At 40.7% G+C, this 27,790-nt stretch overlaps 1 protein-coding gene across 9 annotated transcripts in view; it reads right to left on the reverse strand.

Annotated features, from left to right (window-relative positions):
- rapgef1b (Rap guanine nucleotide exchange factor (GEF) 1b) overlaps positions 1 to 27,790 on the reverse strand; it is a 63,559-nt gene that overhangs the window by 31,752 nt on the left and 4,017 nt on the right. For 7 of the 9 annotated variants that reach the window (XM_015943026.3, XM_015943022.3, XM_015943027.3 and 4 more), the window contains exon 1: positions 20,127 to 20,439. The exons of 1 other annotated variant lie outside the window; for it this stretch is intronic. In XM_015943026.3, the coding sequence (XP_015798512.3) occupies positions 20,127 to 20,208 (82 nt within the window). In that variant the 5' untranslated portion in view covers positions 20,209 to 20,439. Of the gene's footprint in view, positions 1 to 14,011; positions 14,172 to 20,126; positions 20,440 to 27,790 lie in introns of those variants that run through there. One more of the 9 variants, XM_070552404.1, reaches the window with a different exon arrangement.

A 27,790-nucleotide genomic window follows, 5' to 3' on the forward strand; every position in this document is an offset into this window, starting at 1 on the left:
ATGACATCAATTTGGTGATGCGCATTTGTAGTCCTGAACATATATTCTCACAAAACCTAAAATACATTTTGCCCCATTCAAAAAGAAGAGCTTGTTTGCTTGGCATCAGAATGTGCCATTAAAATTCTGACATTAGGGATGTACATAGTTAACTGGCATTAATGTTATAACCAGGTAAAATAGTGCCCGGTTAACTGCTGCAAGTCCTTCTGCTGCTCTGGGGTGTAATATATTTTGTGCCACTAGAGGGCTCAAAATATGTTTACTGTGCAACCGCAGAAGAAGAAATGAGCTCTTCGTATAACCAAACAACTGTGCTAAACTGTGTTGGTTGGTTTCTGGTTAACTGGCTAACCGTTAAGGGCCATCAATAACCGGTTAATTTTTTTTAGGAAAACGTGCATCCCTAACGGACAACATATGTGAAATCCATGGTACATAACAAACGGGATTAGAAAATAATGTTGTTAGACCCACTGACTAGCATTCATTTTTTCGTTCTTCCGGAGACCCGTGGTCCAAAAGTAGATGGGCACGACGGGCTGCCTATTCAGCATTGGCTAGACCGACCTGCAGGGCAAAATCTTTTGCTGATGCTACGGTTTGTCTAGATTTCTAAGCTTGTAGGACATTAGATCGAAAGAGGAATTTTAAAACATGAATTCACCAGATATTACCATTAAGTATCTGCAGCCCCTGCATTTTATCTTTTTTTTTGTGTGGCTATAAATATGCTAGACAGACTCCTTCAACAGCTCCCATATGTGTGAGACAAGGACAGAGCAGACCAGCATGGCTGTGATGAGAAAACAATGGCAGCATCAAAGGAGAGAATATTCCCTCATTTCTGTTAATCCAAAAATAAGTGTTCACTGGCTCGCTGTAAGCCTTCACCTCTTTCCCTCCATGGCTCTCTGCACTAAAGTAAATCAGCAGATAAATAGTAATAACAGCTCAGGGAGTCAGCAGGAAGTGTGGGTTTTTAGCAGCGACAAAATTACACTCCTATCTGCGTTAATCTCCCTTTAGCTCGATGACAGTGGGATCTGGTATTTTATGGCCATCAATGCTAAAAACATAGAGCGCTGAGCAGCAATCAACAGCAGGAAAACAGAGCAAACCAGACTTCCAGCCGAGCAGCCCTTTTCATCTACACCATCGATCAACATGCCACGCACACATCCCACCCAACTGCTCCTTCTCTCCAGCCTTAATCCTCCTCATCCCCTTCGCACCAAGCAAAAAAGCCAAAGATCGCTGAGGCAGCCGAAGACGACTGTGTGTCTCATTAAAAATGTTGATGAGAATGTTCCCAGAAGAGTTTCCAGCAGATAACAAGATATGAAAGGGGGGAGTAGGAGGTATGCATGACCCTTCAGCTTCCTGTTTAATGCTCCATTTTGAAAAAATAAAAATAAAAAACCAAGATCTCATCTCAATACAGTGCAAAAATAAGCAGTACAAGCTGCTTTGTAAGCATTAGTAATTCTCTGTGCTGCAAAGCTGATTCATTAAACCACAGAGTAACTGGAAATGCATCTCGTGGCACTTCATTACCTTTGAATTGCAACTGACCTAGTTTTTAATCTCCAAATAGGTCAAATCAGCCACAAATACCAAGATTCCTCAGAAGTTTGCTTCCTCTGTTTAAAAATGCACTTATTTTAATGTGACATTTAAAAAAATCTGTTTCATGATTAGTCTAGCTGCATGAATAAAAGCTAAGGCCAAACTCCTATGTGATCCAGATGCAGCTTTACATGTCTTAAAATTAAAGTTTTCAAAGGGTAAACAAAGCAGAATATAGAATAAAACAGCATGTGGACAACCTGACAGGATTACAAGGAAAAGGAGATTATCAGAGAGCACAGTGGTGACAGAGTGAAGGAAAGACCCCGCAGATGGAGGAAAGTTTCTCATCTCAACAGCTGTCTAGGATGAGGTATTGTAGCTAGTCTACTGGGACTGTTTGGTGCACCTAGACACAAGTATGAATGGCATATTTGGGACTAATGCATTACAGACTAAACTTATAAGTGGAATCCAGAAATTATAGCCCAAACTAAAGAAGCTCCTCTACTGGTGAATGGTCCCATTCCCTCCAAGTAAACCAAGAAAAGAGCCACCATTGGAGTTTTACGTTATGGTGAGCAGAGGCAAAGAGGTCCGCAGAAGGGAAATTACACATTTAACAACATTTCTTAAGTTTAACGTAGAAAAGCATCCAAACCACATATAGGAGTTGGAAAATCTTTTCAGAATGTTTTTCGGCACAATTGACAGGAACTGCAAGAACATTTGTGACGCCCCCTGACCAGTAAGTTTCGTCAAAATTAGGACGAAGTAAGCTAGCATTAGCTTCACTTTAAGCTAAGCCTTCCACATGAAAATACATCAGCAGAAGATGGATGAATTCATCTGGTGCGAAGGATCATCATTGGTCTGTGATCTGCACGAATCTCTCAGGACGCACATGGTCAGCGGATCGGTCACGTGGAGGGCAGGGTTGCCACCAGAAAGAAGATGGTAAAAACTGCTGCCACCTAGCAGTGGGAGTTGGAATTGCACCTCACAAGAAAGTACAGTAAAAACTTTCATGTAAATTTGTAAAAAAGTTTATCAGTTTTTCATATCAATTCAATTTATCACACACAGTATTGCAATATTTCAGTGTATCAATATTGTCCTACATCTCTAGATGTTACGCTATAAAAATATTTTACTGTAAAACAAGACAATTAGAATATAGGAACCAGCCTTATACTTCAGATTTTTATGTTATGAATATGACAAATGAGGTCAACTTTTACTTAATGTATAAAGCACTTTTATTTCACACAAGGAAAGACTATTTCTTTATTCTCTTATGAGACACTTAAGTACTTTTGGATGAAATGGGCGAATTTTTCATTTAAGGATTTACAGGCAGATCTTTTAGTACCATAATAAAGTACAGAATAAAACAAATAATTTAAAAAATAACAAAACATAAGAATCATAGTTTCCTTCCTTCTACCTGGCACCAGCACAGGGAATGAGACTGATGGTGCCAGGTTAAATACTCTCACAGTGACTTGTCCCCGTTTGGCTGATACAAACCTCTCTGTCACCTGTTTCCTGTTTTCCGGACATACACACTCCTCTGACAGAAATTCGGGCCGCCACAGCGATTATTACATTGGCCTAAAGTTTCAAAGAAGCACAAAGGCAGGAGAATACAGCGAGGTGCTCTGTTATAGTCTTGCAGGCTTTTCAGTGTCCGCTCCTCCGACACAGAGTGACCAGCCATCCCCTCTGCTCTCCCTAGCTTCCTGTCTGCCGCTGAACAGAGTTTATGAGCTGCTGAGGTCATGGGTTGTAATGTTTCACTGAATCAAACTAGTCATGGACGAAGCACAAGAGTGACAGAACTCTCACAGTGAAACCTCTGTGAGAGAAGGAGTAGATGAATGGAAAAAAAAAAAAAAAAAAAAAAGACTGAGCCAGTCACTAAAATCTGACTGACAAGAGTAAATAGCAAAGTATTTAGCAAGCGAACTTCTTAATCAGGCATTACGTTTGCTTAGACAATTTGTTGCTCTTAAAAGCCACGTGGAAATCTCAAACTCAAACCTGGGAGTGTGTGTGCATCACTCTGTGCAACAGCAGATTCCCAAGAAGCTTTCGGGCTGCTGAACTCAGACTTTGTTGCACAATAAATACACGAACACGCACATCCCACACCGGGCTTGTAAATTTATGGATGCCGCAGGCCACAGCACACTTAAAATGTTAAGTGCAACACTTATAATTGATTGGGTGTACATTTCACCTCCACCATCTAATTCTACAAACCTCCACATTCAATCTTGCTGCCTGCAGGTGATGCATGGACACCAGCTTTTCCAAATACATTGCATCATCTCCAAAGATCCAACCGCAACTGCAGAGACATTAGGTCATCTGCAGCTCTTTCATGAGATTTTGCAAATAACCTTTACACCTTTAACTCCTGTTATGTTTAAAATACAAATTTCGATGGCTCATTTAGGTGGCTGATCAATATGTTTTCCTCTACCACTGATTTACCAGACTAAAACTGTTTATGTTGGAATCCATCTAAACTACTTGATTATCAAACAAGAGCACGGTTACGGTGATGAGTGGGATTTGTCGGACTAAAGTGGCAGATTGATGTGGCCGCTGTTCAGTTCAGGTGTGATCTTTGCAGGACAGCTGGCTAGCCCTTTGCTGGACCTCCCACTGAAGAATAGGATGAAAAGAGGGTGGCAGGGTATAGAGGAGGTTGAGCTTCAGGTTACACACACACAGCTGCCGCACTCATGCTCAGTGAAAGTGTGTGCAAGCTTTACATTTAACAAATGTCTTCTGCCAGCTTTAAGAGTCTAATAAGTGTTGCAAACGTCACTGTGTCAGCTGTTGAGGAGGCGAGGATGAAAGTGGAGAAAAACAATAACTGTAGAATGTAGAAACTGTAGACTAATACTGATAAATGAACATCGTTTCCAGTATGACAGCAGAATAAAACATTAGTTGACTTTACATTAGCTGTAATGGTCAGTGGGTGCAAATGACTTGTGATCATCACACCTAACCCAGTTTTTGTAGCAGACACATAACTGCCTAACATAATAGACGGATTTTCCATGCAAGCTCAATGGCTCATCCCATCCCATCGAGAGCATTTCAGATGAAAATAAACACAAAGGCATTCCACGCAACTGGTCCCGCAAGATCACAAAGATTAGGCGTGATTACGGTTGTAACGAGCAGAAATGGTCCATTTTCACCTGCATATTGACCTACACAATGTCCGGTCATCTACAGACCTAATATCTGAGTGGAGTTTCTATCTTGTCTTCTAAAGCCCAGAAGATTCTGCAGCCCTTGTTGATCTTTCAGGGGGAGCAAGATGTCCGCCTATGTTCCCAAACAAAGCCTTCTTTTGATAAGACCGCAGGATTGCACTCTCTCATGTAAGCAGAACTTTTACAACTCATAAGTTAAATAATCATTAAATAATAATATGGTTGAATGAACAAATGTTATATGAATACTAATATTAATGTTTGGATAATCTGCGCCCAATTCAATGAAGTTGAAATGAATTTTAATATTACAATGAAACATTTTGATGTTATGATCAGTAATGTTTGGTTTAACAAGTGAATCATTATCGACACTCAGACACAATGTTCATTAGAAGTAATTTAGAGTTAAAAGTAATTTCATGCACATACAGTAGATATGTTCTTACCCACAAATCAGAGAACCTTCTATCTGAAAGAAGGCGTGATGTTCTGAGGGCTGTTTGTTAACACCTCTTAACATGGCACGTCCTGATTGGCCAGGTAAGCATAACATGGGAATATTAAAACAGAAACTTGCTGAGTGATTCAGTTAGTTTTTGAGCAGAACTCCGGACTGGCCACCGGGGGAAAACCCTCTAACCACCGCATCTCTCGACAAGCTGTAAAAACCTACACGCTACAGCTGACACAGCAAAACGGTTCCTTCAGCTATTCAGAAACAGCTGTTCTAGATGCAAGTGATTTCATCTATCTGTTGTGATTTGGGAGACGACTCCGGACCGACCTGGTCGTACTGCGGTCTTTTCCATGAACTTCGATATCTTAGGGTCACCCGGCATCTCAAATCCGAAAGAGTCTCCTCAGGGGTTTGTAGAACACAGCCAGATTGTGTCTGATGCCGTTTTGATAGGAACCAACTTTCTAGTTTATTGCAAACCAAATTCTTTTCACACCCAGAACTCAGTTTCTTCTAGATACAAGATTCTGATAAACACACACCATTCAATCATCATACATCCCATTCCATCCACTTATATTCATCCATCACACTCTTCTTATTTAACTTGTCTTGTTTTTAATTTGTTTAGAAAATAAATTTCTTACTTTTTATAAACCCGACTGTCTGAATTGATACGAAGTGTGTTTGATCACTGAAAAAGCAAAGAATCCTAGAATCTTCTGATTAAACATTCAAAGCTTACCGTAATAAGGTTGATAACCTATATATATATAAAATATCACAGCTCATTGGTCATAAGGTAATATATTAAGCAATCAAGCAACAATATTTACCCCCACAACATGGTAGTTCACAAAGTAACACGAAGCCAAAGGACAGCAGAATGTTTATGGAATGTCCGGGGTTTATTTTCTGTTCTGTTTACATTAAATACCGTGGTGTGACAGGTAATGACGTTATTTTTACTGGTTACCTTTTCAGTGGCCTAGTGGTAGAGTGTCTGCCCTGGGACTGGGAGATTATGGTTCAAATCTCGGTCAGGTCATACCATCGGCATATAGGGTCATACCAAAGAGTTTAAAAATGGGACCCGATGCCTTCCTGCTTGACACTCGGCTTTAAGAGGTTGGGTTAGGGGGTTAAACAACCAACTAGTTCCCAAGCGCAGCCGCTGCTGCAGCTCACCACTTCCCACAGGGATGGGTCAAATACAGAGATGTAACTTCACCAGTGTGTGATGACTAATGGGACTTTAACTTTAAGAAACTGGAAATCTGCACTTGCATTTCATTTTGAAAGTTTCTTCAAACTTCCTGTTTGGTCCAATCTGAACTGCTGAACTTGACACGTTCTGGAAATGTAGCATGTAAAAAATAAACTGGACGTGCAAATTTTGCGGAGTGACCCTTCTGCGACACATCTAAAGCGTGACGCTTCGCGGCCGGTGGAAAGGCATCCATCCACGATAACGGCGGCTAATTGCTGCATACTCTGCTTCGCAGACCACATCTGGAAGAAATGCAGAATTAGAAAGATTTTCCCACAACACTGTAATATAAATTACAATGAAGTCTTTATATTGCAGATTTGATCCCTCTGCAGGTGTAAAAATCTCCAGTGTCGTCTCATTGGTAAACCACTTCATCCAAAGTCTCACCCTGGGATGCAACTCTTATGCTCTACAAAGTAATGACAGAGTGAATAACTGCTTAAAAAAAGCTGCACACACTTGTATTTCGTCAAGGCAAGTACTGCTGAGGACCGAGGGAATGCTGGAGGCACATGAGAATTACCGTCAAGGAAGAATAAAACAGAAATTCAACAGGAGACAGTTAAGAACTTGGCGAATAATTTATTCCCTGGCCTGCACTGTAGTGTGTTCTTCCTGCTGCCTGTGTTTAGTTTAGAAAGGAAAGATTTCTGATCCGTGTCCATGGTTATTAACATGTAGCACAAGAGTAAAACACCATGCTTTGCAGCTGTGGATATTTCGGGTGAAGCTACGGAACAAAAGTGGCAAAGAAGCACGGATAACAGCTGATTTGAGAAGTAATGGAGGAACAAGGCCAATGGTCTGTTTTATAGCTTTCCAGCTGTGCTGTTTAGGCATGGTGCTCCGCAGAGGGCCACGGGAAGACAGAGAATCAAGGCTTCTTCCAGCAGATGCTTAATGCTCGGCCCACTTAAGGACAATAGTGTTTCAGATAGAAAAAAGGAACAAAAGAGTAGATGAGACACGCAGGATGATTTCTACATGATCAATATACAATTAGCAATGCAAATGGTCACATCTGAATACTGGATTCCATCAGCCACTCATCCAAAATATCGGCTTTCCATCTACATAGTTAGAAAAAGGATTATCAATGATCATTTAGTTCAAAACTGAAAGACTCAAGTTTCAAAGGTGAAATATTTTTTTACGTGGTCAGTAAGTTGTTTTTAAGATGTCCAATCAAAGAAGGTTTGTTTTGTTACTCTTTATCTGCTGGTAAAACACAACAATAAATAAGTAAATAAATAAATAAATAAATAAAACCATGCACCTCAGCCTGTGTGTTTTATTATCTACAGCTTCCACAAACATACCCTTCAATATGTCAATGACTCGCAAAGCAGAGCCACTAGCTACGGGTCACTGTTCAGGAGTAAATATCAGCACAGTGATGGAGGTGCTCTGTGTGCCGTGTTGCAAGGGAACAGGCGGTCTCTGGTCAGCCATGACTAACAAAGCGTGCCCACACAGCCGAGGCAATCTATAACGCACATCCGTATTACAAAACAGTAAATCAGATCCATAGATGCTAGGTGAGCGTTTAGTCATCTGGTTTATGGTGTGTGTGTGTGTGACAACAACAACACTAGCACTCTCACTGGCTTTTCTTCTTGAAGGTGGAACAAATGTATCACCTATCGGTATTGTGTAAATAATTCACACTAACTGGTCTGAATCCATGTGGAACTAGTAACTACAACCATCAGAGGAAAAAAGCAACACATTCAAACTCTGAACTGAGTCTAGTGCATGGCTGTTGTGATCATTAGTGAATCATCAATACAGGTTTTTGTTTCTTTGGAATGGCCCACTCAAACCAAATCAGTATCCCAGTGGCAAACTTAATCATAAACAAATAATACAAACTGAATTTTTTGTCATACACAAAAACAACCAATAGCAGTTTAGAAATAATGTATGAATGTTGCAAACTACAATACGATAGAAGATCAGGCAGAACAATTACAAAGAAGAACTTGTGGTTTTGGGGGAAGTGGGTCAAGTTGTTAGCTTCTTGCTAAGGTCATGAGCACAGTGGGAGAGAGCTGAGAGAGCTGAGACTTTAGTCGCTGGAGTCTGCTAGTGTGGAGGTGTGTATATAATAGGGATGTGAATCTTAGAGCAACTCACGATTTGATTAGATGCCGATTCTTGGGGTGCCGATTCGATTCAGAATTGATTCTTGATTCTCAATTTAAATGGATTCACAATCAGTATTAACAAAGAGTGTAATCTCCAGGATTAACTACTTTAACTAAAAAAAAGGATTAACGACTTTGTTGTACAAGTTAGTTAAAGCTATGGGACATTTTTATTTGACTTTAAACTGGTCGTGCTCCAAAAATGCAAATTTACAATGTAAACTAAAGTGATTCTAAAACTGTAAACAGAAGCAATCTTTTGACCAAAAGGCAACCGTTATTTTTGCTTACCTTGTAAAATATAACAAATCTGTAGTTACCTAACAGTAGCTTTTGAAAATAATACGGTCAAATACTTTTCAAGTATGTGTAGAAACAAGTTACATGAGTAATCCTGAGTACTCATTTATCAACTTAGAAAATAAATATGAGAATATCTCAAATTTCTGAGTATGGAAAAAATTACATTCAAGTGCCCTCTTATGAGCAGATTCAAACATAAATCATCTCAATTTATGGGACCACAAAAGTAAACGGACTACTGACTCTCCTAACGATGATCAAAAAAGTGCATCTCAAACCTGTAACATAAATATTTGAGTTCTTGGAATCGATTCTGAACCTTTGTGAATCGATTCTGAATCTTTACAAATAGGAATCCCGATTCAGACCTTTTCAGCACCTCTAGTATATAAGGCAAATGATGCTAACATGATAGGAAGTGTTAGCTGATGAGATACAGTAGCTTCCCGGAGTTTTCCCTTTTCAGAAATTATGTATGATTTTCCAGAAATCCGTAAAAGTGATTATCTCATCAGGTACTGTGATATAATGTAAGCAATAGGTCTTTTTTTGTTGCAGAGCTCTGTGCAATAGGAAACTGAGCGCCGACTAGAACTAACCAAGCGCGTTAGACTACCACTTACGTGGTTAAAATTTAAGGAATACCTCAGCTGATGCAGAGTTGATGAACTTTTCATGGACAAGTAAGTCTTTAAAATATAAATATATATGAGAACACAACATGATATGAGAATAATACTTGTAAAACAGCGAGTTTTAGCTCTGTTTGTCGGCTACAGAAGCACATTTATAAACAAGAAACGTGAAGTCGCCATCTTAAAAAAATTAAAAGGAGAAACTATTTGTGTGATATGCATGTCAGCCACTAGATGGTGTCATCGGATAAGAGAAATACTCCAGAAAGATAATTTAACTGCAGTAATAACAGGAGAGGATGTGCAAAGTCATCGCTGCTGCTGTGTTTAAATTCACTAGTCCAGAGCGAGTCAAAACACAGCATTCACGTTGTTATTGCAAATTTGCGCAAATGCTTTTGCATATTTTTAGTGTTTCCTCCCTTAGATGAAATATCTACTTTGCAAGTATTGCTGGCCCTGTAGTCAACCTTTCTCTTAAGGTATAACCACACTTTTGAGCGATTCCCACCCCTCTCTCTCAACTAGGGTTGTCACGGTGTGAAAATTTAACCTCACGGTTATTGTGACCAAAATTACCACGGTTTTCGGTATTATCGCGGTATTTTTTTTAAACGTGCTACATTTTCACACAATTAAATAAACCCTGCATGCCAGGAAATATTGTCCTCAGTTTGTGTCTAAATTTTGCCTAAAATGTGTTATTTTGTAATTAAGTTGTTTATTTGTCTACATTTTCCCCTTCAGTCTTTAAAATACCAATATTTGCCCATAACTTCTTATTTTTTGTCTATTTGATGTCATCATTTAAAAATATTAGATCAGATGATACTCAGTTCTCAAGTAGCCTTCTACTTTTTTTTACTCTTACTTGAGTAATAAACCCTATATCAGGAAAATATTGTCCTCGGTTTGTGTCCTTCCAGTGAGATTTGCAGATTTGGGAAAATGTCATAAATTTATAGTTATTCTCGGAGAGACCAACTCTTTATCTACCGCTGGGAGCCCCGTAATGCATAGCGTCATTTCAACATGGGGGTGTCCGTGACACGCTCTATATGCAGGTAGCGGCACTGCGGCTGCTTTATATCGCAACTCGTTGCATTCTCCCTCAACCCAAATCCTCAGATCGCGCATTTTAGCTAAAACGCTAACGTTAGCTTGCCTTGCGTTGACTGTAGAGTTGTGGGTGATGGTCACACAGATGTGTCAAGAGATTTGAAGTGTTGCTGCCTTTCACAGACACTTTTTCTGCATGTGCTGCAAACAGGATAGCCGTCTTCTATCAGCTGTCCCTCGGCATTCTTCAAATATCCATAAAATGCCCGTACTTCCCACTTTGTCTTCTTTGAGGGATAATAAATGTCCTGAGCGCTGCCGTCTCCTCCTTTGGCCATTATTTCAGCTTTAGCTTCAAGAAAGTTTTGATTGTAAACAACAAAGTGCACATGTGCCGCCGGCAACTTCACAGATGATACGGTGGCTGGTAAGGGTCACCGTGCCTACACCGCAGCCACAGTAAACCCACCGAGGTAATATAGTTTTTTTTAAAACAAGACGGTTATTATCATTTTCAACTTTTTTTTACCGGGGTTTACCGCTACACCGGTTACCGTGGCAACCCTACTTTCAAAACGTTGTTCATCATTATTCTCACACATCCCTGTTAGGAATTAGGAAACACACATTTATTTCCTCAACAGTGCTTTTGTCGGAGGCTCTTCAGCAAAACTACACTATTAAAAAACAATTTATGTATGCTACTGAATCCTACCATGCTCTGAGCTGTAACTGACCTCCATGTTATTATGTTTGTGTTCAAATAATCCTCACTCTCTGGCAGAACTCGTACAAATCGGATGGTTTCAATGTGGGTCGACATCTCATTATGGATACTGGACAAGCTAATGGAACAGGTCCACCAGAGCTCTTGGCACAGTGCTTTATTGGTGTTGCTTTGAAAGCTATAGAACCAGCCCTGAGGTCTAATTCACTCAATTGTTCTCCGAGTAGCAGACTCAAACAATTGTTCAAGCAAGCATCTACTTCCAACAACACCAACAAATGAGTCTCTCTTAAGTATTCAGCCATAAGTGAAAGTCTACAGAGGGAGATGCCCTGAAGCCAAATTTTCAACAGCATCTGCAACAAACAGAACACAGTTTATGGCACATGAGCTTTATGCCTTGATGCCCCCAATTGTTTTAAACACACAAATACAACACAGTGTCACAGCTTAACTAAATATGAAGTAGGGAAGGGTCAATAAAGAGTCATTAGTTATATGCTACAAAAACTTGCAGCCTCCATATTAAATAGTGTTTGTATCTTTGACATGTTTACAATAGGCTAAAGCAGTGGTTCGCAACTTGGGGTCCACAACCCCACATAACACACCCAAACGTATAATCAAAACTCTGCATAAGAGGTATAACTCTGTGTGTCGTATAAAGTTTGCAAGTAATCACTTTTATTGTGTATCTGCATGTAGGAGTTTGGGTTGGGGTTTCTGGCTTGGCTTGGACCAGGAAAGAGGGTCCTCAAGGATAATCGGAAACACTGGGCTAAAGCCTGCTAGACGCAATTGTTCCATACAATAAAAATGTTATTCTTGGGATAAGGCTGACTTTTACTTTACCTTTTGTCGTTATATAGTGTATTTCCACATCAAGTGATGGGTGCGTCTCGTGGCAGAGCTTGCTAACAAATGAAGATTTTTTTACCACATGGACCAACAAATAAAGAGAAACCTGATGGAACCAAACATGAGGCAAGACGGGTAAATCTGAACTAGATTTCTACTGGTTTCTACCTGGTGTTGACTAGAGGCAGACCGATATTGGTTTTTGTAAGGCCGGCGCAATGCCGATTTTTAAAGAATTTTGTTGCCAATGGCGGCCGATATCTGAAGCCAATTATAAAGGCCGATATATACGTTTTAGCAGCACATTGATTGTGAAAGACAACTCAAAACCCACAGTGTGCAATATAAATTAAATAAGTCAATAAATCTCTTAACATTTATTGAACTTCAAATATAAAACAAACTCAAAACATAAAAAAAGGTGTGTTGAGGTCCTTTGGGTCCTTTCTTCAGTCTAGTCACGCAGGTGCCTGATTTATTTCTTTTCTTTTTTTTTATCGGCTTTTGAAAATGACTTTGGCCAATGGCCGATATGGAAAACAATAGAAAATATCAGCCTCTAGTGTTGACAACTTGGTTAAATAAAATTGTGTGAGACTGAAGTCAATATAAAATTCTACTTTCTGCTGTTGCACAGTTTTTGACTTCATTTACAAAAATTATGAACCGATTCACCAGTTTACGATTTGTCTATTTCAGTTTCCATCAACCAACTTTTAAAGCAGGTGTGCCCAATCCTGCTCCGGGGAGGGCCGGTATCCAGCACGTTTTAGTGGTTTCTCTACTCCAACACGCTTGATTCAGTGGTTGAAACACCTGTGCAGCAGCTCATCAAGATCTGCAGAAGCCTGTTAATCACCTGCTGATTGAAATCAGATGTGTTGAAGCAGAGTTCAAATGAAAACATGCTGGATACAGGCCCTCCAGGACCAGAATAGGGCACTCCAGAACTAAAGCCAGCAAGGAGCAGTGATATCTACATTAATTCATATTATGCAGCAGCAGTAAATTTACACACCAAACCTGTAGGTGACCCACACATGAACAGATTCATCAAATAAACTTTTTTTTATTGAATTGGTTAGAAAAGACTAGTTCTGTCTTCTGCAAAACAGCTTTGTATGATTTAGGTTTTATCATCAACTTCAATCAGCAGCTTATCCCAATAAAAAAAATATTGTATTATTGACCAAGGAAAAAGGTTAGAAATACCGACAGAAATTTAACCAGAATTGATCCCAGGGAGGAGTCAGCTTGTAAACAGCAAAAAAATTGAAAATGGGAAACCACACAGCACACATACAAACCATCCTGGGTACCCCTCCTGTTCCTTCCCGACTGACGCCGAAGCCACTAGTATGATTTCCTGTCCCATGTCTCCATCATCGAGAGCCACTCCCTCTCTGGAGTCCAGAGCAGCCTAAATTCAGTATTTCTGACTCTCTAGCTGCTCTAGTAACAACTCACCTCATTTATCAGGCCAAGTCAGAAATGGGCACACTCGCCGGAACATGCACAAGACAAAACATCACACTGTGACACACAAATGGGCTCAAATAAGTCTGCTCCTTCAAGCGACCTTGTGACTAAGGTGTTTTTCAGCATTTTTTTTTAGAATTCCATTGAAAGCTCGCTTTCTCAAGAGTCTCTTTCAGCAGACTGAGTGCACACAAGCTGGCAGGCGGCAGGTTCCCCTTGGGTAAAACCAGTAGACTAAAGAATCATAAAAAGCTATAAATACCCGGCTTGTCAGTGTCTCCAACATCAGGCAGCTCCGGAAAAGACATGGTGACAGCTCAAATAAAACAACACTGTGATTTGCTGAATGAAATTGGAGTTCTGAGTGAACGACAGCTGCTTGGCAAGCACGCATCAAGGAAAACATGCACTAAAAAGCACTTGAGAAGGGGCACCGATCCCACACACACACACAGAGACAAACAGACACAAGAACCAATCCCTTCCCTGTACAGTACAAGACAGAGACAGATACAGAGAGACATCGGCATAGGAAACAGTAAATAGCCCCAAGCAGTGAGGAGCGGTACTACTCTCCTTGTGTTAGAGTGCTTCACAAAGCTGATCTTGTCTGTACAGTGGCCTACTTGTCATCCTCTTGACACTCTTTGCACAAATTTTCCACTGGGCAGGACAGCAAGACATATGTTACAGAGAAAACAAAGTTTAAAGAGCAAGTCACCCCCAAATCACATTTTTGTTGCTGATAAACTATATAAAGGAGTGTCTAATCATGCTACAGACACGTGTAGTCAATAATTTGGCAGTTCAGTGCATCTTGGTTAAAATTCAAATATTCTGCCTAAAACTGTCAGTGTTGTGCTGTCGTCAGGGAAAAATTCTGCACTGTATTTGAATTTAAATCTGCCACCGCTATTGGCTAAGAGGTATGCTATGATGTCATCTGGTATATTATGATGTCATAATGCCATTGTGAGCCTGTGTGTGTGTTTATTTGTTAGCGGCTCCGCCCTCTCGGTCTGCCAAGCAACAGCATTTGTTGCATTTTTCAAACATGAAGTGGGAGTGGAGTAAGTTTCTTGTAGGGGGTGACTTGCTCTTTAAAGAGCAAGTCACCCCCTACCAGAGTCTAACTCCACTCTCACTTCATGTTTGAAAAATGCAACAAATGCTGTTGCCTGGCAGACTGAGAAGGCGGAGCTGCTAACAAATACACACACACACACACACACACACACACACACAGGCTCACGACAGCATTGTGACATCATAATGTACCAGTTTTAATCATAGCATACCTCTTAGCCAATAGCAGTGGCAGATTTAAATTAAAATACGGTGCAGAGTTTTTACCTGACAACGGCACAACACTGCCAATTTTAGGCAGAATATTTAAATTTTAACCAAGATGCACTGAAGTGCCAAATTATTGACTACACGTGTCTGCAGCACGATTATAGACACTCGTTTATTTAGTTTATCAGCAAAAAAAAAGTTTATTTGGGGGTGACTTGCTCTTTAAAGTGACTCACATTTTAAACATGAGTTTTTTTTAAAACAAGTGCGGCTATAAATCCACACAAAGGTATTTTCCTTTCAGTATTTCAGGTGAATCTCACGATATTACTTGTGCTATTGTGACACAATGTTGCAAATTTCATTTATCGAATGTGTTTATTAATTTCACAAAGCCTGTTTCAACTTGGGCGTCCTTTCTTTGGGTTGAAGCACATCCAAACTAAATCAGTAGCAGATTAAAACAACTGACTGATTCAGAGCGACTAAATGAGAGGGCGGAGCGTAGTAAGAAACAGTGATTTGAACTGATAGTTGCTGTCGCACCTGCATCCCATCAGTGGCCAAAGGTGCCAGATAAGTTCAACCCCCCTCAAACAAAGCAATGACGAAAGGAAAAAGGCAGAGGACAATGTTTAACCAAGACCATCACAAACTTCCTGAAAGTTATGACGCATGACTGATTGGGATGCCATTTGTATGAGTCTTACTTGTTTTCTGTGTGCTTAATCTACCTTGGAATTTTACAAAAGTATGCCAAACAAAGATTGCTTAATGAGCAGAGTATGGGTTATGTATGTATTGTTTTATTAGCATTTGCCATAAGATATTTCTTTATGAGAAAAGAAAGTGATGAATACCGCTTGGTGATGAATCAATATCATAATATATTGAGAAGTTCACCTCGATAATGATAAATGGACGAGAACTACATGAATGTGTGAAAACAAAGAGTTGTCCACTATATGGGGCTGCCACGTGTATTACATTGAGTCACGTTGTCATGTGACTCGAGGTGGTAAAGCTTCCCTAAAGGGACGTGAACGTCGCCAACCTACACACATCTTTTCACTTTTTTATTATCAAATTTATTGACATGGGGAAAATAATATCGGTTAGTCAGAAATTTTGATAAAGACACATTTTCGTTCCATCGCCTAGCCCTACGTTGAAATAAATTTGGGTGCAGTTAGATTTTCTGAACTTATCTGAAGGTAGAATACTCCCTCTAGGTTAGGAGTGACACTGCCTCATGTTGACGACTTCAATGAACAATTTTATCTTGGTGCCATGTGGATGATAGAGAGTGAGTCAGAGTGAAAGGTGTACCAGTAGTTTGGCGTTTGGTCTGACTGCGTTAAAGAATATTTATGAGGAAGACCATTTTTTTGCCCCATCACCCCTCAGACAAACTTCTAACCCCTGAAAAAGAAATACCAAAGCATTTTTCCACAGAATAAAAACTCACAAGGCATTCATTCGTACTAGAGACCATTGCAAATGTGTTTGAAAAAAACAACTGAATGAACCCTTTAACCCTGAATTGCCCCATTCAGGAGGAGCTTGAAGTAGAGCTGCTGCTCCTCCAAAATGAAAGGAATCAGCCGAGGTAGTTCCAACATCTGATAAGAACGCTTCCTGGTTACCTCTTTTAAGAGGAGTCCCTTGGGCAAACCCAGAACTCAGTGGAATGATTATTTATCCCTTTTGTTCTAAGAACACCTAGGAAACCTCCAGAACTAGAAGTAAGCCATCTTTACAAAACAATGCCATCAATTTGATGCAGTGGCAGCATCAGGGAGCCTTAGGTCGTTTATAACTGGTCAGACCGTGGCGGTGTCGGTACAGGATCTGCTCGGGGTCCTTCGACTGCTGATTACGTTAAAAGTAGTCGATTGGCTGAACATGAAGCTTACGGAAGTGACGTTATCACGTTATGATTTTGATTGGTCAGAACAAATTTGCGGTTGTAGTCTTAGCGGTTGTAGTCCTGCAGTCCAAAAGTCAACACTTTTTGGAGAAAATATGTTTGAATTTCTTAAGGAAATGTAAAATATAAGCAAATGATAAACAGTGACCCTGAAAAGCTGTAGATGCTGATGAAATGGGGCAAAATAAAATATAAGAACTTTATTGAAAGACACCAAGCAATATTTTGAGTCAAAGAATGTATTTAGATAACAACTAAGGAAATATACAGATGAACTCCACATTAATACAAACAGATATGACTTCACATATAAGAACTGTTCTATTTTTTGTCAGTCTGATGTTGGTTTTATGCAGTTTCACATTCTTTACAAAACAAAGATAATATGATGTTTTATTAACAAATTACAATTATAAAGAAAACATTTAGGTGTTAACAAGCAAGAATTTATTAACAAAACTGCTGATGTCTTTCCAAAACGCGTGTGTGAAAGCCGAGTAGATTTGCAGTAATGTGACGTCATCGGCAGTCGAAGGACCCCGAGCCGATCCTGTACCGACAGCGGCAATGTGGAGCAATCATGTCCATTTTATAAAAGATTGTGGTATAAAGGTGGTATGGGGGTGGTCTCTGCACTGTCACGGACCTCTATTTATCTTGGACATAACTTGGTTTTTATTGCGGTTGAAGCCGCAGTTGTTACTTTTTTTTTAACAAGCCGCTCCTAGGGTCTGTCCCCACATTCCCCGATGATCTGAGCTCCAGTGAAGCCCCAGGAGCGCTCCAGTTTGCCATCTCAGCTGATTTTGTTCAAAAAGCAAAACTTACAGCCCGTGTTTACTTTCATTTCCAATGTAGCTGCCGGCAGGAGCTCAGCAGTAACTCCCCATGTCACCATGATACTAGCCTCTGTTGCGCCAAGGTGCAATCGCCGTTTATAGGGCAACTTTCACAATATTGCTACCAAATGAGGTAGAACGACTGCCGCAAAATTTGCGCAACACCACGCCGGCATGGACACACCGTTGCGGTAATATTACGCCGATTTGCCAGCATGGTGTGCCTTCAAAAAAGGGCTGTAGAGTGCTGCTGGGGTGAGGGATGATTGAGCCTTCTTCCTGGATCAGCTTATTTTGCATGAGCAGACAGTCTCAAACAGAAGTGGGTGGTCGGGGAGTGACGTAAATGCTAAATCTTTTTCTGTCCATGAAACTAAAGAAAACTTTGGTGTAGACCAAATCAGGTTTTTAAATTTCATTTAAAGCTTTAACTTGAGCTCATTTGGCCAGTTAGATCTAAAACACACATCATGAAGTAAAACTCCAGCTGTGCTCTGAAATTACTGAGGCCTTCTTGGGTTGCTGGTACTACTTGTAAACAAATATCACTTTGAAGCACACAATAGAATTTTTCACAGTAATGGGTTGATATAAACTTGTGAAAGTTAGGCAAACACAAAATTCAAAGGTCACCACCCTCAACACAAGCAAGTGTGTCATTTATAATGGTTTAAACATCATTTAGGGACACCAAAGTAAGGCTTTACAATCATCAATAAACCCAAGCAGACATAAATTTGCTCACATCTACCTCAACAACAACTGAGACCTCTTTGAAAGCAGTGCCAGCTTCTCTCTCTCTAGTCCTGATTTAGACCCGAGTCGGAAATGGCAGCAGCTGTGGGACATCCCCTTCATTGTCTGCCTGCTCCTTGACCTTGCCGTGCCACTCTCCGAGTCTCCATCTGACCCACTACAGCCAATAACACGCAGAACCACAAGCCAGAACACCCTTTTCAGGAGATCTCTACATCGATCAGCAAAAACATGCTATTCAGTACCTCTGTTTGTTTTAGTCTGACATCTCAACCAACTTGGTAGCACTTGTGATACACTCCGTTTCTTTGAAGACGGAGATTCAAACTGCTTCCTTCCAAAACTGTGAGATATAAGGACCGTGTTCCCTGAATTTTCTACAGCTTTTAAAGGCAACCAGCTACCTTTCTGCTGGGAAATGAGCTCTAACAGACTAATTAGTGTCACTAATGTCCATCACGTGATGGTGTACTAAAACCTCCTGATTTCAAACACATAATTAAGTCAGCACATCCTCACTAAAGAACACTGCGGCTACAGAGACTTGACTAATAAGTAGAAATAAACGTTGCACAGACAAATAACTCTGCTGAGCTAAAACGAGCCGATTTTGGACTGAGCATTCCTTAAGACTGTGTGTTTTCAAAACAGGGTATTAAGACACTCTGCGCTGTGTAATTACACAATGATCAACCCAAATGCCTTAATTAGGGAGTGTTTAGGTGCTACCAGCTCACTAGGGTGGATCACTTCACACAGCACATTGGGGGAAGAACAAGCTCACAACAAACATTAATAAACCAAGCAGCCCTGACCCCCAACGTGTGGGTCAACAAATAAACCCAGCTACCATGGTGAAGTTAAGCAGCCAGTGCAACAAACGCTGCTGTTTGTTTGTTGCACTGTGCAACAGGATTAGAACCACAGCATCCAGACACACTGACGAATCCTCACCTGATGAGTCAGGATTAGCACGGCTGTGGCTTCTGTCTACGAACTCTGGAGGCGATATGCAAAAGACGCAGGCGTGTGATGGAAGGCTACAGGCCTACGGAGCAGCGTCTTAAAGCTGGGTCCACCCAAGGCTTCAGCAGAGCAAATGAGCACTTTCCATAAAGCCACACGACACAAAAAGCACAGCGAGGAATGTGCCCAGCTTTTTAATTCTGCCAAGTGACCCTATTTTACATTAAAGCTGTCAAACTGGCAAAGCACACTTCCTTCAAAAACAATGAAAGCTTCGCGTTTCCTAAAAAGGGGTTGCATAAATACGTGAAATAGAACCTTTGCAAGCAGAACCCAAGCAAGCAACCATGCAAGTGAAACAAGTGTATGATCCCATTTTTGGCTGAGAGCATGATTTCTTGCTTCATTTACATTTAAATATATGCCTATTTATCTGAACAAATGCAGAATTTCAAATATCTACAACAAGAACTTTTTTTATCCCCGAAGTGCAAACCACTAAAACTGTTTTTCACCCGTTCCCTGGCCTTTGCAGTTCAACAACTACAGAATAATCTGTGCATCAATAATTATTTTGCAAATGCATTTACCTGCGTCCTCATCTAGATCGTCCCTCAGAGAGGAGTCTGTGTCCTCTGAAGACACCTGACTCCTCCAGCTTATATTGCCCATTCAAGAGTCCACACTTAACGATTAGTCCTGGTGATCCTGATGATTAGTTTCTGTATGCCGAGGCTCGTTGGTCAAGCTTGTGTTTCATCAGGCATCAGTCAACGGGAATGGAGAGGCTTAGTCACAATCTAAGCGAGCCTCATGACCATCTTCTCGACTTAGTCACGTTACTCAGTACTTTAGCTGAAAAATCCACAAATAGACCTGACGGCCATCTAAAGGACTGGGAAGAGGTGCTCTTGTTTCTAAAGAATTGTACCTTGATTTATGGCCCCAAACAAAATCACTTAATCCTGGAGAACAGAGTTAAGAAGTATGAGTCGTCATCAGTGGTCATGAAGAGGATCCAGCCCCCGATTATCTGAAGTGGGTATGTTCTCAACAGCCATGAGGAAATGAGTCAGCCACCAGCGGGAATAAATGACCTGCTCTGCAGCATGTAAGCCAACACACAGCAGTGACCTCGAATGATGAATCATCTTAAAGCCCTTATCAGAACGCCATCTCCAGCACAGACAGAAACGAAGACATAAATACGACCTGCAAACGGAGCTTGTATCGAATCACAAGCGAGATCTCCAAAAACAACCCTAACTGCAGTCTTTAGCTTCCTGGAAGATGCTTTCTGAAGATGCCGAAGGCAAATCTGCCCTGAAGATATTCATGTCACAAAGGCCTGATTGCCTCCACAGTCGCTGCCTTCCACTCGTCATCGATCGCGCCGGCCCGGTCATTACCAAACGTGTCATCAATCCATTTCTCTGCTTGATTTTCTCTCTGTGCAGAGACTTAATTCCTCTCAGGGTTCCACCCTGAGCTTTATTCCCTCCCTTTTTCTTTGCTTTCCCATGCACAAAACACACACATTAAAAAAAATCTAATTACAACACAGCTAAACCTAAACCCAAACAGCAGGCCTCTCATTCTGTGGCACAGGGAGGGTGAAAAGCTTGCTCCCATCAAACCTCAAAATTGCAGCATGTCAAACCAGGACCCGTAGCCTGCTCTGTCCAACACTGGGATCACTCATCAGCAATGTGGGTAGACCAAATTGTCTGGGGAAAGCTTTTGTAATCATAACTACTTCAGCGCTTGCTCAGAGTTCTGGTGACGAAGGCATGTGGGGCTTGCTATTTCTGTACATCACACAAGACTTGACTTCAGTCTGAAGCATGGCAGTCACCACTTCACAAACACAAAGCCATCTAAATAACTCGCACTTTAGTGCTAACTCGAGGAATGCTGGAGTGTAAACTCTTCTCGCTGCAGCAGAACTCTTTCGCAGTCAAACACACATATGTACACTCCCGGCGTCTGCAGAGGGGGAGGGCAAGGAGTCTAAAAAAGGAAACTGATGGATCAGTTCCGCTGTGCTGTGTCTGGTTACTACCATTCACTGTCCAGTCACAGCAGAGGCCACAAGCTAATTATACAACACTGTGCTGCTCCTGCTCCTGCTCCCACCATGGTGTTACCAACACTGACGTGCAGAAACCTGGTGTGTCACAATTTTAGCCTGCTGAGAAAAATATGCAGATTTTGCAACAAGCATAGAAATAAGTTGTAGCAATGGTTAACATCTTAATTTATGCCTATTTCTTTGAATAAATTCTGCAGGGTTTTAAAGTATGGCAGTTTTTTAAATTCCAGACAGGGCAAGAAAAGGCCATTTCTTATATCTAACATCTAGGGCACTATGAAAGCAGTTTAAATCCCTTTTAGAGAACGCTTCTTCCTAGACGCTCCCTTAAATTCTACATCTAAAAATGTTTTTCTAAAAAAAATAACTGGGGGGGGGGGGGGATAAAAAATCTAGTTTTTTTATGAAAATCAGAACAAAACTTATGTAATGGAAGCAAAAGAAACTGATTTATTCCTAACATTTTTCAAATCTCATCCATAAAATGGCTTAGTAGGCCATGTTGATACACAGTAGGGATGTTCATAGTTAACCGGTTAACCGGCTACTAACCGTTAAGGGGCGTCAATAACGGGTTAAAGACATGTGGGAAACGTACATTCCTAATACACAGAAATAAAACGATTCTCTTAGTGCTGCAGCAAAGAGGCAGCCTTCCGCTGCAGGTGGGAATATCATTTTTCAAACATGTAGTTTTTGCATATAATAAATTGTAAAAGGAAAATATTCATACAAAATGAATTGTCAAACTGTCAAAGATTATTGCACTAATTGGGCTTTTTCATTACAGGGTGAAAAACAGACTAAACACACCTTAAAGCATTTGTTTAGTGTGAGTAGTGGAGGGGACAGAGCAGAAGGTGGTCCACGGTTACATTTATAGTATCGACTGTTACATTTCCAAAGAAGCTAAAACTAATACTTGGCCCAAAGTGTGCCACTTGAAGACAGTTGAGAGTGCTGACTGGTTAAGAGACTATTCTAAACAGTGACCCCATATTTAAGGACCCCACACTTACTTTTTTTCCCCCCGTGTCCTGTCTGGCTGTGAAGCGAACAGAATCGATGTCTGAATGCTGGTGACAAGCCTTACAGATTTACTCTCAGGTACATCAAAGCTTCTGCTTTAGTATCACGCCTGATCAGGGTTTCTACTACATATATTTTGCCGTGGTGCGCCGCAGTCAAACACACAGATGTACATTTGTGATAGGGCTGCACGATATTAGGAAAACCTGCGATATTCGATAACAATGATTAATATTGCGATGGCGATATTACTTGCGGTAAATAAAAACTTAACTCAGGAACAATGAGAAAAGCTAAAAATGTGAGGAAAGGGAAAAAGAAAATAAACAAGACAAGGCGATCAGTGGATCCCGGGAAAAGCAGAATCAGCAAAAGAGCAGAACAAAGCTAACTCAGGTGTTTGCTAACCATCTAAATAATGTGCCGTTCGCCTCGGGGGCGGGACTCTGACCTATGAGAACCCACCCAATTGGCCAAATGAATGAAGATCTCTATTTGATTTGTTAAAAAAAACATGATACTTTGTTTGCTTGACAGAATGCATCATGTGTAGCAAACACTTGAGCTGACCATTCATTGCGATATTTATCTGTTCTTTGCGATATGTATATTGTGCATGCTGATATCGCGATAACGATATATTTACGATATATTGTGCAGCCCTAATATGTGACATGTAGCTGTAACTCTTTACTGCTGATAGATGATGCGACTGCGAGTCCTTGTAAACCACCCCCGATGGCGAACAGTCGGCACCCAAAGTAGGGTTGTCACGGTAACCGGTATAGCGGTAAACCCCGGTAAAAAAGTTGACAATAAAGATAACCGTCCAGTTTTTAAAAAACTATATTATCTCGGTGGGTTTACCGTGGCTGCGGTTTCGGCGCGGTGACCCTTACCAGCCACCGTCGCTTCAGCTGAAGTTCCCGCGGCGCGCACACGCACTTTTTAGTTTGCAACGGCACCAAAACTTGAAGCTGAAATAACGGCCGAAGGAGGAGACGGCAGCGCCCAGGACATCCATCAGCCCTCAAAGAAGACTAATCGGAAGTATGGGCATATTTTGGATTTCTGAAAAACGCTGAGGGACAGTTAATAGAAGACGGCTATCCCGTTTGCAGAACGTGCAGGAAACAAGTGTCTGCAAAAGGCAGCAACACCGAATCTAATGGCACATCTGAGTGACCATCACCCACGTCTCTACAGCCAGTGCAAGGTAGGTTAGCATTAGCATTTTAGCTTAAATGCATGATGTGAGGACTTTTGGTTGACGGAGAATGCAACGAATCACTATATACTGCAGCCGCAGCGTCCTCTGCCAGCATTTAAACCGTGTCACGGACACCCTGTTGCTGGATGAAGCATCTTATTTGTTTATGATGAAGAGAAATATACAATTAGTTCCTTGTCATTGATTTGTTTACTTATTCAATGCCATTTATACTTGAACATTTGGATTTGATTACATAGTGTAGTAGTTATTTTAGTCAGTTGTTTAAAGTGGCTATTTATTTTAAATACATATTTTTTAAGGTTGACTTGTACAGCGCTCAAGTCAAGTGTGGACTGGAGTTTTAGATTTTCATTTTGATAATGAAGAAAACAAGTATATGAGAAAACAAGTGGTGTTTCTTTGATTTGTTTACATATTGTTTATGTTTTGAATGTTTGGATTTGTATCATTTAAACCTGCACTGACTACTGTAACACGTTCCAGAAAAAGAAGCTATTTGTTCCTTTACTTGTGAAAAGTTGCACTTTTGCTAAGGCTTTGTGTTATTTTAGGTTTAATAAACATTGTTAAACCTTTTCTAAACTATTTCAGTTTGTGTAGAACAGGACTATCAATGCTTTCTGAACATATGCAACACCGTTTAAAAAATACCGCGATAATACCGAAAACCGTGATAATTTTGGTCACAATAACCGTGAGGTTACATTTTCATACCGTGACAACCCTAACCCAAAGTACCACATACACCAAAAAACACCCAAAAACATACAATCTTATGTCTCAGAATGACCGTCTCAGAGAATAAAAGGAGTCAAGATATTCAGAAGAGCAAACCTCCATCATTTAAAGGTATAGGTAACACGTTTAATCAATACATTATCAGCGGTCTCTGGGAGGAATGAATGCCTTGCAAGCCTTACTCTGGGGCAAAAAAGCCCAGAAATGCCTGCATAACCATAGACAAGTCTTCCACATCAGAGGAGAGCTCAACACTGCAGAATTTACAGTCGTATTTCTTGATATTTGGACATCTTGCCTCAGATTGGATAACAGCAACACAAGTCTACCACTGACTCCCTTTGCTCTGCAACATGGATGCTTAATCTCCACAAATAACCAAAGCCTGCAGAAGCTTCTGCTGTGTGGTTGAGTTGCTAATGCTAACGGTTAGCTTCTGCTAGCTGTAACGTTGTCTGCCGATTCTGGACGCTAAACCGACAACAGCCTTCCTCTTGACGTAGATCTATCTGGCTTTTCAAATCCTAGCTTTTCTACGTATATTTTCTATCAGAAGCAAATGTAGGTGTAGGAGACTATTTTCATGTTCAGCCTGCATGAAAACCCTAGAGTGACCGATTATAATCAGAAATAATCCTTAAAAAAGTTTTTTTTTTCAGTGAACCATAGGGCTGCAACAACGAATCGATAAATTCGATGAAAATCGATTACTAAAAGCGTTGGCAACGAATTGCGTCATCGATTCGTTGTGTTGCGCAACTCTTCCAAAAGCCCCCTCCCCTCCTGCCCGCCGTTGCGCGCAGACCGGTGGAGAGCTGGCAGGTGTTTGTAAGAGGAACATGGCAGAAGCAGCGAGACCCCAAAAAAGTAAAAACTTCTAAAGTTTGGGAGCATTTTCAGTTAAATCAGGCGAAGACATGCAACGTTTGTAGGTCAGACTTAGCATGGCACGGGGATACTACGGTGATGATGCAGCGTCTTAAACGCAAGCATGTCAGAATCATCAGCGAGGAAGGAGAGCGCTCGGTGTCCGGGTAAGTAAAAAACTTTTCAAAAGTGATTCACCCAAGCCCCGGATTATTACACAGGCTAGACATGCCCTAAGCTCGTAAAAAAGTCTATAAAATTGTAAGCGCGACGCTATTAGATAGGCGGGGGGGGGGGGGGGGGGGGGGACTCGCGCCGCTACGAACCGGTTCCGCCGTCACATTCCCGCAGAAACTGGTTGATCACACCGGGGCCAGACTACTAGCATGTGGCTTTACAACCACAATGTCCTCAGAAGCGAAAACGTTTTTAAAAGGGAGGGAGGAGTCCTAACTGTTGCTGCAGGCGTGTTGTGTGAGAGTGCAGTTATATACTGGTTAATATATTTTTGGGTTCAGTTGCTTTCATGTGGCCTAATGTGAGTTTATTTGGGATCATTGGAATGATCAGCAGCATCTCTTGATGTGACTTTATGGCAGTTGCCCAGGGCATCATCGCAAGGAGGATGGCATTCATTTACTTTTGTTTTATTTGGTATTTTTCAGTCATTTTTGGAAATAGTGATTAATTTTGATTAATTCACAGCCTATGTTTAATTACATTTAAAAATTAGTTGTTTGACATCCCCAATTATAATAAATGTCTACAGATGAGATCAAACAAAACAGATGAGAATTGCCCTTAAAGAGCAAGTCACCCCCAAATAAACTTTTTTTTGCTGATAAACTAAATAAACGAGTGTCTAATCGTGCTGCAGACACGTGTCGTCAATAATTTGGCACTTCAGTGCATCTTAGTTAAAATTTAAATATTCTGCCTAAAACTGGCAGTGTTGTGCCGTTGTCAGGTAAAAACTCTGCACTGTATTTTAATTTAAATCTGCCACCGCTATTGGCTAAGAAGTATGCTATGATGTAAACTGGTACATTATGATGTCACAATGCTGTCGTGAGCCTGAGTGTCTGTGTATTTGTTAGCGGCTCCGCCCTCTCGGTCTGCCAGGCAACAGCATGTGTTGCATTTTTCAAACATGAAGCGGGAGTGGAGTTAGACTCTGGTAGGGGTTGACTTGCTCTTTAAGCTGTTTAACTTGGACCAAGCATTTTAGGTCACAGATAGGTGTAGCTTAGGGTCTCTGTCTATACACCTTATAAGACAATTTAGGTGATGGCATGTTGGTTTTCTGCTATTGAACTGTTTTCTAATAATGTTGTGTTTAATAAAGTGAAGGAAGGAAAAAAATAACGTTTCCCTAGCAGTTTTAAAAAATGTCCCTATGTAATCCGATTAATCGTGTCGAGACCCCATCCGATTAATCGATTATCCAAATAATCGTTTGTTGCAGCCCTAGTGAACCACACCTTTAACGAACTGACAAATGTTGTCCGAGTAAATGTTTGTACTTGTTAGTTTTATGACTGTCTGCTGGTTGTAGTGATGGATGGTTCCAGGAGGCCTCAGCTAAACAGCACTAGGATGCTTTTGCCAACCACTATAAACCCGGCTAGCATAGCAGTACACGAGTTTCTCTGTTGAATGAACAGCAAAAGCATACTTGAGTCTAGGGCTGAGGAATATGGAATTAATTTTGCACATTTTAAAGCTCATATTTCAAATCCCAATTCTTACATTGATTTACAACTTTTTTATACACGTTACTAAATGGTGCTATCCAACTACTTCCCTACAACGACAGCCCTAAAAGCCATTAAAACACTCATGAACAGATTGCATTCAGCATGTGAAATTTTGCAATAGACAGGATGCGCCATTAAAATACCACAATCTTTTTGGTTCGGCAGATTGTCAGAAATTCTTCCAAATCTAATACTACTTCATTCAATTTCTACTTTCCTATTGTCCATCTGTACTTTTGTCATGCAACAGTGTTGAAATGGGAAAACTGCTAATTTTCCAAACTGAGATCACTCCGGCTGCTGTTGACTGCGACACAGTTTTCTCATCAGTGCTTTAATACCAGTGCAATTTTTCTCTCATAAGAACCCCCCCAGGACGCTCCATGGTCTGTGTACAGTTTCCAACTGCACTGACCTAAACTGCGAAACACAATTTACAAAGACGAAGCTGACCTGCTAATTTTAATGTACAAATGTGTTCTCTGCTGAATGAAGGAGCCTGAGCTTAACTCTGAAAAGATACATCATAACCAGCCT

The sequence above is a fragment of the Nothobranchius furzeri genome, chromosome 6 (genome assembly GCF_043380555.1).
Source record: "Nothobranchius furzeri strain GRZ-AD chromosome 6, NfurGRZ-RIMD1, whole genome shotgun sequence".
In the NCBI taxonomy this organism is placed as follows: domain Eukaryota; kingdom Metazoa; phylum Chordata; class Actinopteri; order Cyprinodontiformes; family Nothobranchiidae; genus Nothobranchius; species Nothobranchius furzeri.